Genomic DNA, 14,084 nt, shown 5'->3' on the forward strand with positions numbered 1-14,084 from the left:
TTTCATGGTTACTCTGGACAATTAAAATGTATATGAGACTACTGTTTTCTAAAATATATATGAAAACTACTGTTTGAAGTAAATTAAAATGATAAACATTTAAAAATAATTGTAAGCATTTTTTGTATTCTCATAATATTTAGTTTTTATTTACTTATTTTTTAAATTGTCGAGATATTTTTAAGATGCAAAAAGGTTTAACTAGATAATTTTTATTAAATAAAAAATAATAATTAATAACAAGATCAATAGTTTGTTATAGAATAATTTTAAAAATTTAAATTGAACAGCTTCTGAAGAAGGCAAGAAACTAAAATATTAACACAATGAATTTGAAATTAAAAAAAAAACTTGCATCTTCTCTTTTGAAATATAAACAAGCATAATTAGTTTATTCCAATATGAATGGATTTCCATAATAAGTAAAATTATCGACACATATTTTTTCGAGCATTCAAACTAAATAGTTTTTAACTTTATTTCTCGTTTAAGTCAAAATACAAAGTATTAAAGGTCATTCTAAACGTTATTAAAAACGATTTAAAAGAAAAATGACTTTAAAAATGAATATTGCTAGAATTAAAACTTAAAACATTTATAATTTTGAATGAAACTCACCGTTGACAGAGAGTTTTATAACTTCCGCTAGAGCTGCACCAACTCCATTACTTGCTTCACACAGGTATAGCCCACTGTCTTGCTTTTCAACATCTCTTATAACTAAAGACCCATTTTCAAGTACATACATATGTGAACTGCTTACAACACTACGGAAGTCAGCTGGCTGAGTAGGACCATCCCCTATTCATCAATAAACATATGAGCAATCAATATGTGTAAAAGATAAGAACAACAAAAATGAAATAAATGATTTTTAGGAAAAAGATGACAGTTGCATACATTTTCATGAAACTAAATTCGAAGTTTTACTATAATAATAGTGCGTTGAACCATTTAAAGAAAAATTAATCTAAAAAAATTACCTTACTGTATGGCAATGACCATTCTGGTTGAAAAAAATATATATTTCTGGTTAATAAAGCCAGAATATACGGGTTATAAACCATTCATTTGGTAATTTTTTAGTTTAAATTTTAACTACTCATTTAGTAAAAAAATCAAAACTTAAAAGAAAATTTGACTGAATAAATGGTTTATATGCCATGCTCTAAGCTTCATTATGCTATTACAACATTTAACCTCATTTTATAAATTTTCTCACATATTATAAAACTATCTTTTATTACTAATTTTACAATACTCATTACCAAAGCGCTATGGTTACAATTACCGAGCTCTTAAGCTCTCTAGATAGTCAGAAATAAGGTAAATTTTACCATATTTTATTAGTTTTGACCATAACTGTTTTTCTCATTGTGAAAATTTAGTGCACCCTTAACAGGTAGTCAAATTGAATCGTCATTCCATATAAGTTGAACTATAGAATCGTACAATCAACTTTAAGAGCGATTACATGGCAAGATAATATATTTCAGCATAGAGCCATATTAAGATTTGGGAGAAAAAAAATTTTAAACAAAAATCTCAAAGAATTTTACGGCGAGATTTTGTATACGCAAATTTCAATGAAGCAGTAACTTTTATCACAAACCCCAACAAGGTTTATAAATAGCTAGCAAATAAACAATGCAACCTTGAAGCAATGTTAAATTTTACTATGCTGGTTTGCACACTATGAACTTCGCAATAAGTTTGCATAAACAGTAATTTTGCATCAAGATGGAATTTGAAAACACTGCACATCATTATTAAAAAACATTTAGTTTGAGAACTTTAACAGACAAAGGGAAAAAAGTGCAAAAACAAGGTATAAAATAAAGTGTTTTTTTTATTAAGGTATATTCAGTGAATTTATTAAATGTTTAAAAAAACAATACATGTATTGTAGCATTTTTGATTGGTAGTAACAATGAATAACCAGTCAATCTTCTTCTGGGGCAGGATACAAATATAAATATAATTATTAATATGATTATTAAGGTGCTTTCATTTTCTAAAAATCCAAATGTATAACACAATTTTGTCTAATAGTTATGTACTTATCAATTTTTTTGATGTTTTCTAAAAAAAAACTTTCTCGTGTTTTTTCATTCTGCACCGTAAAAATCTTTGGGAAACTATAAGTTATTACCTCGTTCAAACTTTATGTTACCTTATTACATTTGTAAGTTGAATAACAGTACCGTTCTTCGTAAGCCTAACTAAACAATACCATGGTTCAACTTCTATTAAGATCGAGCTCAATTTAACACTTAAAAATATAGCAGCAAATCTGCATCTTATTATAACTTCAAGTTATTGATATTATGTTGAACCATTACTTTGAGACTGTAGCACTCATGTTTTCTAAATTAAATGGCAGTTCATTGTGGAGAAAAAGTTTATAAATGCTCTTTTAAATTGAACATTATCATTTCGAACATGCGGTAACATTAGGAAAAATTAATATACTGAGTAGAAAATACGAGAATATAGTGTAAGAAATTCCGGATCAAATTACGGCTAAAAGTACAGGCAGCTTGAAGGAACTTCTTATCGTAATATCTATTTTGAACGGGATATGTTACGGAGCAAAAAATATAATTTACCGTGGTTTTTACGGTAATAATTACCGTCAAATCACTTAATCACTCCAATTAAATAAATATTACTATAAAAATTGCTGTGAAATTATGCAACAATATTTTGTGGTATACATGAACTTTACATATGATGCACCCAAAATGACGGTACTTTATACCCTATTTTTATTCTGAATTTTTTATAGTGTACAATTTTCCAAGTAGTTCACGGTTTGATGTTTTTTTAATGTATCGATACTTTTAAATATTGCTTCAGAGCAACGGTGTTTTAGATTTACTTATACTGTTCAAAAACGTGACTACTGTACTACTGTTCATAAACGTGAAAAAACTTACCATTGTTTTTTATGTGTAAATTTTTATAACATTTAGAAATATTAAAAAAATATGAATACAATAACTTTGTATTACAATTATTTGCCTTATGCAAATTTAATAAAATTATTCTAAATTAGTCTTCATGCATTGCTTTTACTTTATCTTTACACAAATAATAACATTACTTTTGAATGCAAACATTTTCAGTTCTATGTTTCTAATTTACAATTTTGTGAAATATACTTTTTATTAGTTATAATTTAATAATTTCACATCGGATAAAACCTTAATAACAAATATTAGATTTGTTTATTCCAAAGTTTAATTTTAATTTTTAAGATTGCAAAGAAAGCACAGAATAATTGTAAGAATAAATTCATGAATAAACAACCCGAGAATATTATTTTTCTAGTAAATGTTTTGATTTGGTTACAATGACATGGGAACTATTTAAGTTAAGAAATAAAATATTTTTTCCCACAAAATATGTAGATAAAATTTTTAACATATACTTAGGTAACAATCTTCATGGAAAGAAAGAAGAATTCTCAGATAAAATTAAAATTCTTTTCTCAGCTATCCTAATTAGACTTTCAATTTGGTTACACAAAGAGAATATTTTAAAACCACTTGGAATTTTTAACTATTTAGAAAAATTCTTCATGCTTTAATCACGAAACATGGGATGTAAAATATTTAATTCTCGTTCCTTATCGATTAAGGAAATGCTAATAAATCATTCTAAATGCTAATACTTATCTGAATTATTATTCATTTATTCTAGATATTATAGTGACGGGAATTTTAAATTGTAAAAATGTACAGAGTATTAGCATCAAAATAACGTAAGCAAAAATTTTTCTTCTTTCAGGATAAAAAGCATATGCGTTAAATGATTACGAATTCTGCTTCTGTAAATATATCAATAATTTTCTTACATTTTTGGATACACTATCATATCTATGAAAACAGCTTCAGACTCTATAAGTCATAGATGTGGTCCAATAAATGAGAAATTTAAATTACACTGTTAAAATAATTCTATCAATTTACTTTGAAAAAGTACTGGTACGGTAAATGCAGCATCATTAAAATATATTTTAAAGTAAAATTTTATACAGTAATTTTCCCGTTTATCCTTATTTCCTAACAGTACTTCAGTGGTTTTACAGAGGTGGGATTTCAGTAAATTACGATACATCAAATATTTATCGTACTTTGTTTCGGATTTTTACAGTGTATAAATAAACTATGCGACAATAAAAAGAAAATTATTTGTATAAATGCTACTATTTTTATTTCAGAATTAACACTAGAAAGACTAAACATTGCTGTATACGTAATACGTTCTGTATACAAAAGTCTGAAGAGGTCAGTGTAGCTCTTCCTATGATGTTTGTATGTAGATCAATCAGACATATAAAATTTTATAATCATAATTAATACAATAAAAACTATATTAGAGATTTGATCATCAAAATTATATTGTATTTTATTGGATTTGATTAACGAAAATATTCTCCAACGAAACACTGACTTTTAAAATGTACTTACACAGCAAAAGATTCTGGACGAAATTACGGTATAAAATACCGGCACTTTGGGTACAGCATGCCTAAAAAACTATTTTACCGTGAAATATATTTTCACCATAAAAGATCGTACAGCAATTTTTAAAGTAATATTTATTTATTTCAAATAAAGTGATTCAGTGATTTTACAGTAATTACTATATTATAAATTACAGTAAATTAAATTCTTTGTTCCGCTAATTATCTCGTAACGTGTTCGGGCAAAAATTGATTTTACCGTAATTTGATCCGGAATTTATGAAGATTAGATAATTGAGTTTTCTCTTTTCCTTACTGTAAAACTTCTAGATCAAATTGTGGTAAAAATTACAGGCACATATAGAGTCCGTACTTTTTAAAGTGAAATGCATTTTTACCGGAACATGGTGCTGAAGAAAATATCTGATATTCTGGGATTTTTTCCTTAATAATTACTGTAAAATTATTTCATCTCCCGAATTAAATTAATATCACTGTAAAAGTTACGATATAACATTTAACGGTCAAAAATATTTTATGGTAAAAGAACTTATGGATAGGGCACCCAATGTGCCATTAATTTAAAACGCAATATGATTAGGAAGTCTTTACATTGCAGTTGAGTATCCGTTCTTCGCAGGGGGGAAATAACTCATGATTATCAAAATTTACCTCAATTAAGTGATTCTATTTGGTACTTATTCCCTTTGAAAGCTCGTAAGAGATCTGTTTCGTCATTAACTAAATTAAAACTGCACATTATCAATGTATTTTTAATAGATATCGAATATACTAAATTATCCTTCATTAGTATATTTGCCATTTATTGCACAAAATGCCATACTATCAAAAGTGCCTATTGTCAATTTTAATTAAGTGACAATTGCATTGCTGACAATATTAATATTAAGTGGAAAATTAACATTGGTGGCAATAATATTAATGCGATTTTTTGTGCTCCTCCTGAAACGAACTCTATTAATTTAGCTTTACAGTGCATAGCTTATTTTTTATTGTGTTTAGTACCGATTACAAAAATTTAACTGAGCATAATTGGCAAAAAAATTAGCATGACAATTTTTTTTCCTAATTTTTTCTAAATTAGTAAAGTTTTCGATTCATTTTGCTATTTAGTACATAATTTATTTTTTTGTTTAGTTCAGTTATAGATAAAATATTAATCAAAGATCATTTGCGCAGAAAATAGTACGGGGAGATTTTGTTTTCCTCCTAAACGATCAACGTTTCTGCAATTAGTAGTACATACAGTTAGTTCCTCTTACCAGAATTAATTAAGCATTATGGGCTATAATAATAGTATGACAATTTACTACACTTTTCCTAACGAAATTAGTATCATATCAACATTACCAATTCTCTTTAGTACGTAACTTATTTCTGTAGCCCAATTTGTACTTTTTACCAAAATTAATCAAGCATCATCTGCATGAAATAATCGTATGGTGATGATTTTTTACCTTAAAAAAGTCACAAATTTTTCTCACTACATCAAGCTTCATAAGAAAGTTTTAATTCTTAAAAGAAAAAAGACTTTTCCATCGCCAAAAAATTAATGTAAGATAATCTTAGCTTATATTGGGTAATGCGTTAATAGAATTCATATTATTCGATGATGGGTAAGCAGGAAAAAAATTACGAATAATTTGCACTTAATAGGTTAAAATAATATTATCTTCTTTTTTTTCTCAAATTTTGATATCATGAACTCAGATTTAATGAAATATTTTAATGAGCTTTAAAAAAAAACAATTTGTAATCTTTTCTTTTTTTATTAAATTTACTTTGTTTATGTTCTAAATGTATAATTTAACGAATTAAATATAATATGGTATTTAAAAAAGCTTTTTTACTGTCAATTATGTACAAGAAAAAAACATTAAGAATCATATTAATATTTCCCAAAACGCACCAAAAAAAGAAGAAAAAAATAGTTTAAGTCTCAGTATTTAGATTTTACCAAACCTAACGAATAGAAAATATTTGTATTTTTTTAAATACAGAAATACACTTTTTTTCTCATATTTCATTCAGTATTCTATTATTTTAAGTATATTAAAAATCGAAACGAAAAGGAAAAACTAATTTCAATTCAGTAGAAAAGAGTAAATTTTGAAACATTTTGTTTTAATTCTTTTTTTAAAAAAAAAGAGGCGGAAACAACTGATATCAAAATACTTAGTATCATTTCTATTTCCCTTCATTTCTGTCCTAAGTGTATATATTTGATCAAATTAAATAGTATGTAACTTTAAAAAAATCTTTACAATAAAAAATTTTTCTATAAGAAAAACATCAAAAATCATACTATTTATATTTCCCAAATCAAAACAAAAAATAAATACTTTTATTCTAAGTTGATAGTTTTTATCCAAATTGACGAATATAAAACATTTTTATTTTTTTAAACATAGAAATATGTTTATGTTTGTTATTTCATTCAGCATTCTATTATTTTAAACATATTATTAAATACGAAAAAGGAAGAAAAATATATAGAAACATAATTCAAGATAATCTTTTTTGAAAATGTCAAAATATACATCAGAATATTTAAATTTATATTTTTGTTGTATCATAGGATAAAAAATTGAAAAAAAGAAGGAAAAAAAAACTAATTTTCAATTCAGTAGAAAAGGCTAAATTTTGAAGCATTCTGTTTTTTCTTTTAAAAAGAGACGGAAAGAACTGATATGAAAACACTCAGTATCATTTCTATTTTTCTTTTATAAAAACACATTTTCTTCCTATCTTTTGATTGTTTATTTCTTTTGCATTATGAAACAACTTTTCTGTTGTTGTTTCAAATATCCTACATAGCAACATAATGCATTTTGCATTTCCCAGGTACATATATAAGTTATTTTTCCCATTTTCAATATTTCCCTGCTGAGAAGATAAGAAATTGAAGGATAGAATAGTAAAAACTCATAAAATGAGTAAACAAAAACAGGTTTATTCATGGAGTGTTAGGTTTGTTTGAGAATCTTCTAACGAAAACTATTACAAAAGAAAAATGAAATCAAAAGAAATGAATACATCGTAGTTAAAGTGTGACATTGTGAAGTTGAAGGAAGCTTGACATGAGAAAACACATTAAGTACTCACAAGTTTGAAAGTGAAATCTTCGAAGAATGGAGTTTTAAAATAGTGCTGCGTAATTACACGAGAATATTACCTTGTATTATGACTTAAAATTGGATTTAAATGTAACGAAACAATCTCTACAAGATCGAGCTATAATTTCAGAATTTGAGTTTTATACACTGTTTAATTTTCTCGTGAAAAATTCTGATTTAATAACAATTTATTTAGTTGTTATTTTACCATATTAAAATTAAAATAACGATAAAAAAGATGGTATTCAAAGTCTTAAATGTGAGAAAAGCCATTTGCTAACTGATTTCACCTAATAAAACTAAAATTATATCACTTCAACTAGGCTCACCTAATAAAGCCAATTAATTCCCTGCATATTATAGCCGAGAACGCTAATATGCCAATTTCTCGACAGTTCGAATCACAACGTTGGCACCACAATACTCCCTCCATTCCCTTCAACACGTGAAGAGTTTACCGTATCCTTCAGTCCCCAGTTTGTGACCCTGGACTATTGGAATACGATACTCTCATGCATGCATATATTGCAACACCATAACACTGCTCAGATTAAAAAAGAGTATTTACCATCTCTTATGATAGGTGAAACAATCAGATAAATTAATTAAACCATACTTCACACGGTACATGATAAAACACAGCTCTGTCATAACATAACTCCAATGCCTTTAAATATTGAAAAGCCTAATTCCAATGTCCAGTTAAATTTCTTAAGGTATTGAAACCACGATAGTTGTAAATGGTTAAAAACAGTATAGATTTATATTTAGGTGTTTTAACCATACTTGCTGTAACAGGGTTCAAAACCTTAAAGATAAAAAATTTTCTTTATCGTAAACTTTACGGTTAATTGGATGACAGACTGCTACCTGCTATTTTACCGTAATTTTTGAATGAAAATTCTAACAGATGATTAATAGCGAATGTGTGTATTTATAATATTGGGTAACACATGATACTTAAAAAAATTTCAATAAATTGATTTGACCTTTTAAAAGCAAATGAAAATATTATGTTACTTAGGCTAAGTGATATTGTAATGCATTAGACACGTGTACTACCGTGTGCGAATATTTCCTTCGTAAAAATTCTCATTAGAAAATGAACTTGCAACATTCTGTACTATTCAGTCTGACTTAAGTTACACTTATATTTAAAGAAGTCATTAAGCTACTTTTATTTCAATAATTAAATTAGAAAAAGATCAAGAAAAACTCCTTTTATAGAAGAATGTGTGAAATTTATTTGTTTTTAACACATGTATGGTGCTTAAAATTCTAGAATAAAAAAAATAGATTCTAAGACTATTTTTCTTAACCATCTCATGGAAAAGCATTTAATAAAAAAGACAATTGTCAAGTACAATAAAATAAGAAATCGAAAACAAATTTTTGCCCACTTTGTCCTCTGAGGAAAAAGAAACAATAATCATTCAAATCATTTATTTTTCAAACAAAAAGTAAAGTTTTTAAAAAATATATTATTCAAATTATATTTTCGCTTTGTACTGTATGCGTTATCTATAGAAGAGAACTTTTCTAGAAAAATTAAACTTTTATTACTGCATTTATTTTTGAATTTGGATTACTACATCTCATTACGGGAGCACGATTAAGATCTTTGATTAAAACTATTTTGAAATGATACTCTTAGCAAATTATGGTACAAAAATAACGTGAAATTTTTTTTGCGGTATGAAAAATATTTCTTTTGACGGAACATAGATTTTTCCTACCTATATAATTAAGAATCCTTAATTTGTGAAGCACAAAAAAATCCCTTTAACTTTAGTTGCAGTTCTTATGATGAACTGAAAATCATTTAAATCATTTAAACTAGTGGACAAAAAATCATCTTTACACTAATAGTAATTTATGAGCTTTTAGATGTAATATTGCTCAAACAATGTAATCTTGCGAAAAAAATGTCAAAAGATGTAATCTTGCTCAATATTCCGTGCATATAAACTCTTGTGCAATGCTACCACTGTATACAAAATATCATGATAGTGACAAAACTTCAAAACATCGTTCTTAAAACTAGCAAGCGGACAATGAATCCTATAGATGAAGTTCATATCAAGTTGGATGGATCAAGTCATATGGAGTTCAAACAGACCAAAAAACGCAGAATGATGCACGGAGAAAAAAAATCTGGTACAATTACCGTACGGTATGACACGGATATTTCTGGTAAAAAAAATGTTTCTGGTAATAAAGCCAAAGTGCCTGGTATTTAAATAATCCATTTATTATGGTAACGGTTTACTGGACATTTAGGGTTTCAAAATTACAGTTCTTTTTATTAAATCAGAAGCAAAAAAATACGAAAGTGAGAAGTAAATTGAACAAATAAGCAATTTTTATGCCACGCTCTAAAAAACCTATATAAAATTATCAAATCTTGCACTTTTACTAATTTTTATCACATATTATAACATTATACTTTATGGTTAATCCAACCGAACGCATTACCATGGAGCTCTCGGCTCCATGGGAACACTAAAAAACCCATGAAGCCAGAAAAAGTTAACATATTTTTGTAGCTTTAATAATTTTTTTTCTCTGTGTGAGTGAAAAGTACAAAAAATAGGATGGAAACAAGACATTTCGGTATTGAATTATCTTGAGAGAAATTAGTAAACAAAATATCGTTTAGATGGACAATTGTCAAAAAATGAAACAAGACTTAAAATTCGGAATTATTTTGTATCACACTTACGAAAAGATTTTCTGACCGACATTTTGATGGAGAAATTTCAGCCTAGCATGGCTTTTATCGTTAAATGATTAAAGTTCACAAAATGTATAATTTGTTGCTGAAGTTTTTGAGTCAGCAGATTGGACTTTGTAGCGGTAAAGAAGCTAACCTCACATCAGATAGTTTCCGGACTAGAATCCCGGACAAGACATTCTTTCATTCTCTGTACCATCTATCCTTACTGTGGGAGCAACTTAACATGGTATCCCTGAAAGAGTGGCCAACAAATCTGCCCTACTGATACTCGAATGATGATTGTCAATCGTGCCGGCATTGGAAAAAACTATGGTCAAAATCTACAATTAATTAATTTTATGCAAGTTGCTTAAAGCCAGAAATGCAAAAAGAAAACAAAACTTTCTTTTTTAATTTTAAATAAATTTACTTCCTTTTAAATTTAATTCATTTTGAAACATTTTAACATTTTAACAAGTTATTTTTTTCCAAAAAGCTACCATAGTTTTTTTGGAACTCTTACGCCTGACTGCAAAACAATAAGCAATATTTCGCTTCTTCAGGAAAATCATACACTTACTTTAAAAAAAAATCTGCTGCGTTTCTTTATTAGAAAGCAACACTATCTATCTTTTAACATCTTTTAATGAAACACACGCACTTTAATTACTTGAGAAAATGCTTTCATCATCTTCTCTTTCAAGTTGTAATTAAAAAATTCCACAGAGTAAGGAAGAAGTCCAAAGCTTTTGAAAATCTTTTAAAAACATTCAGTGCATTTATAAATATTTTTACGCCAGATGGAAATTTTATTTTTTGTCGTTAAAGCCGGGGAAAAAAGCGAATTACGGAAACTTTTTTCTCAGGAAACCGCGTGCAGGATCATAATTCGGCAGAAAAACCATAAATTACGAGATGAATTACGGTTTTTAAAGCAAAGAATGTTGAGTAATTAAAGTTACAATAGCTAAGGAAACGAGTTTAGGATAGAAAAAAAAAGATTTGCTTACTAACGTATTTTCGATTTTTTTACTTATTTTTTTCTAAATAAAAAATGTTAATGGCTTTTCTAGGGAATTAGCAGGGTTTCAACTAGTACAAAAAATCTATTCAGATGTTTGTCTTGATGCGTAATGTCTTTCTTTAAAATGCTGTAGGTGATGTTATTCAGAAAATAGAATATGAAAAGCAATAAACAAATATTTTTTAAATTATTTCTCACAGTCATACACTGTAAAATATTCCAGATCAAATTATGGTTAAAAGTACCGGTTCTCAGAGTGCCGGTAATTTTTATTGTACAATAAATTTTTACCAATATACGTTACAGAATGAATATTCTGATATACCATAATTTTTTAGAGTAAAATTGACAGTAAAATAACTGAAAAATCTAGTTAAGTAAATATCACAGTAAAATTTAAGATATAATATTTTGTGGTCAAATTGGATTTTACGGTAAAGAGGACTTAACGGATGATGCACTCAAAGCACCCGAAGCTTAATGCCGTAATTTGATTTGTAATTTTTTTTTTACTGTGTAGGCTATTATTTAACCGTTTTCTAAATAAGTAATTTAAAATTTTTTTTTATTTTTCGAATAAATATTATTTTTTTTACAAATTAGTAAAAATAATTAACACAAAATAATTATCATAAATAATAAATAGAAATAATTCTTGCCATCATTAAGTTTAACTTAGGCTTTTAAGAAAGTTTTAAATTATTGTGCGGTAAAAATGAATTTTACGGCAAAGAGGAAAAAGTAAAGAGACAAAAAATTACAAAATCCCATAAAAAATGAAGTCGGACTTATACTGTTAAAAATTTCTCTGAAAAAATGATTAAATAACTATTTATTGAATGGTTATTTTACGATATTTAATCAAAACTGTCAAATAACCATAAATAAAATGGTAATCAAACTGTTAAGTTTGAGAAAAACGTTTATTAACTACTTTTACCTAAACAACCCGAATTTTATCGCACCAACTAGAACCACCAAATGAAGCTACTTAGCTCTTTGCAACTACGGACATACCATAGCCGAGAGACAATCTCATGACAGGTAGAACTGGAGTTCAAATTCTAGTATTGATACCACAATATTTCCTCCATTCCTTTCGACATATGAAGAATTTCCAGTGTCCGGCACTCTCCAATGCCCATTACCTAACGAAAAGCCGAGCTCCTATGTCTTGTTGAATAATACGTTTTTTTTACGTTTTTGAAAAATGCTAATAGTAAATGGTTAAAAACCCGTATAGTTTTGTATTCATGGTTTTATAACCATACTTTTCGCAAATGGTTTCAAAACCAAAATGGAAAAAATGTTCTTTACCTTAAACTTTACGGTCAATCGGATGAACAGATAACTGCCAGTTATTTTACCATAATTTTGGAAAGGAAATTTTAACAGTGCAGAGTATGTTTAGAGCGGTAAGATTTTTTTGTTCGTTTCAAGGGTGTTTACAGGCTATAAGTTTAATTCAAGGAAATTGTTAAGGTAAAATTAAAATAATTTAAGAAACAATTAGAAATTTACTACAATCTAAAGTTATCTCCTACTAGGATATCAGGTCATATATGAACCCTGAATCTCTCCATACACTGTAGAGAATTCCGCTTCATATAACGATATAAATTTACCGGCATTTTGAGTGCCTCATCCGTAAAATTCATTTTTACCGTAAAATTCGATTTTATCATAAAACATTATACCACATGTTTCACAATAATTTTTATTTAATTAGAGTGATTATTTTAATTTTCAGTGCAAAAATTACGGTATGTCATAATTTTGATACCCTAACATGTTACAGTATAAAAGGAATGTAAAAAGCCTCAGCATCTTGACAGCCGGCTATTATTAACAAAATTTGATTCAGGATTTCTTGCAGTGTGCATATAGATTTTATACGTAATTTACTGTACGGTATAAATTTAAAATGGGTATTTCAAATTTTCAATCTAACAATATTTTTTTCTTTAAATTATTCGAAATTGTTGTTTTGATTTATCATTTACCTATATTTTTTAAGCAGATTTCACGAATAGTTCCCCCAAAAGGCCGTTACTTAATACCGTAATTTGATCTGAAATTTTTTACAATATAGAACATTTCTAGCGTGTTAAGAATTTTTAAAATTTTTTTCAAAGGTGTAAAGTTGTGTACAAGCCTTATATTTAGGTCTAGGAAATTAAGAAGGTGAACATAAAAATAAAATATTTAAGACATAATATGAATACTACTACAATCTTAAAGTATCTGAAAATAGGCTGTCTGGCCACGTATGAATCCCGAATTCATGTATACAAGTAGACTTTTTACTTAATTTACTGCTTATAATGGAGATTAAAATGTATATTTCAAACTTAAAATATGCACTAATAAATAAATTTTTCTTTAAATTACATATTTTAAATCATTGAATTGAATTTTTTCCATGCACCTATATTTACACCTAAAGGATTATACACTCTAACTGACAGCTCCATGGCATTAGCCTGGAAATGACAAGTTTCTATTTTTACGGCTCTTTCTTAAATTGAAAAAAAATATATTAACATTCAGAGAATCACTTATCTGTCATCGACAGTATCAGGAATTCCCCGTGAGCATAAAAGATTCAATAACATCAAGTGAAAACACAAAGAAAAATATTTCGTAGCTCAAAAGAAATCTGGGAGGGTTTGTTCGGAAACGTAAAGAAAACGATATTGAAAGTTAAAAAAAAAGAAAGGATTATTTCCTTTTGAC

At 27.3% G+C, this 14,084-nt stretch overlaps 1 protein-coding gene across 1 annotated transcript in view; it reads right to left on the reverse strand.

Annotated features, from left to right (window-relative positions):
• LOC107441526 (cell adhesion molecule Dscam1) overlaps positions 1–14,084 on the reverse strand; it is a 417,585-nt gene that overhangs the window by 171,890 nt on the left and 231,611 nt on the right. The window contains 1 exon segment of the mRNA XM_087153704.1: positions 619–801. Within this exon segment, the coding sequence (XP_087009830.1) occupies positions 619–801 (183 nt within the window).

This window comes from Parasteatoda tepidariorum, chromosome 10 (assembly GCF_982258835.1).
Source record: "Parasteatoda tepidariorum strain Cologne lab strain chromosome 10, Ptep-v5.0, whole genome shotgun sequence".
Taxonomy (NCBI): domain Eukaryota; kingdom Metazoa; phylum Arthropoda; class Arachnida; order Araneae; family Theridiidae; genus Parasteatoda; species Parasteatoda tepidariorum.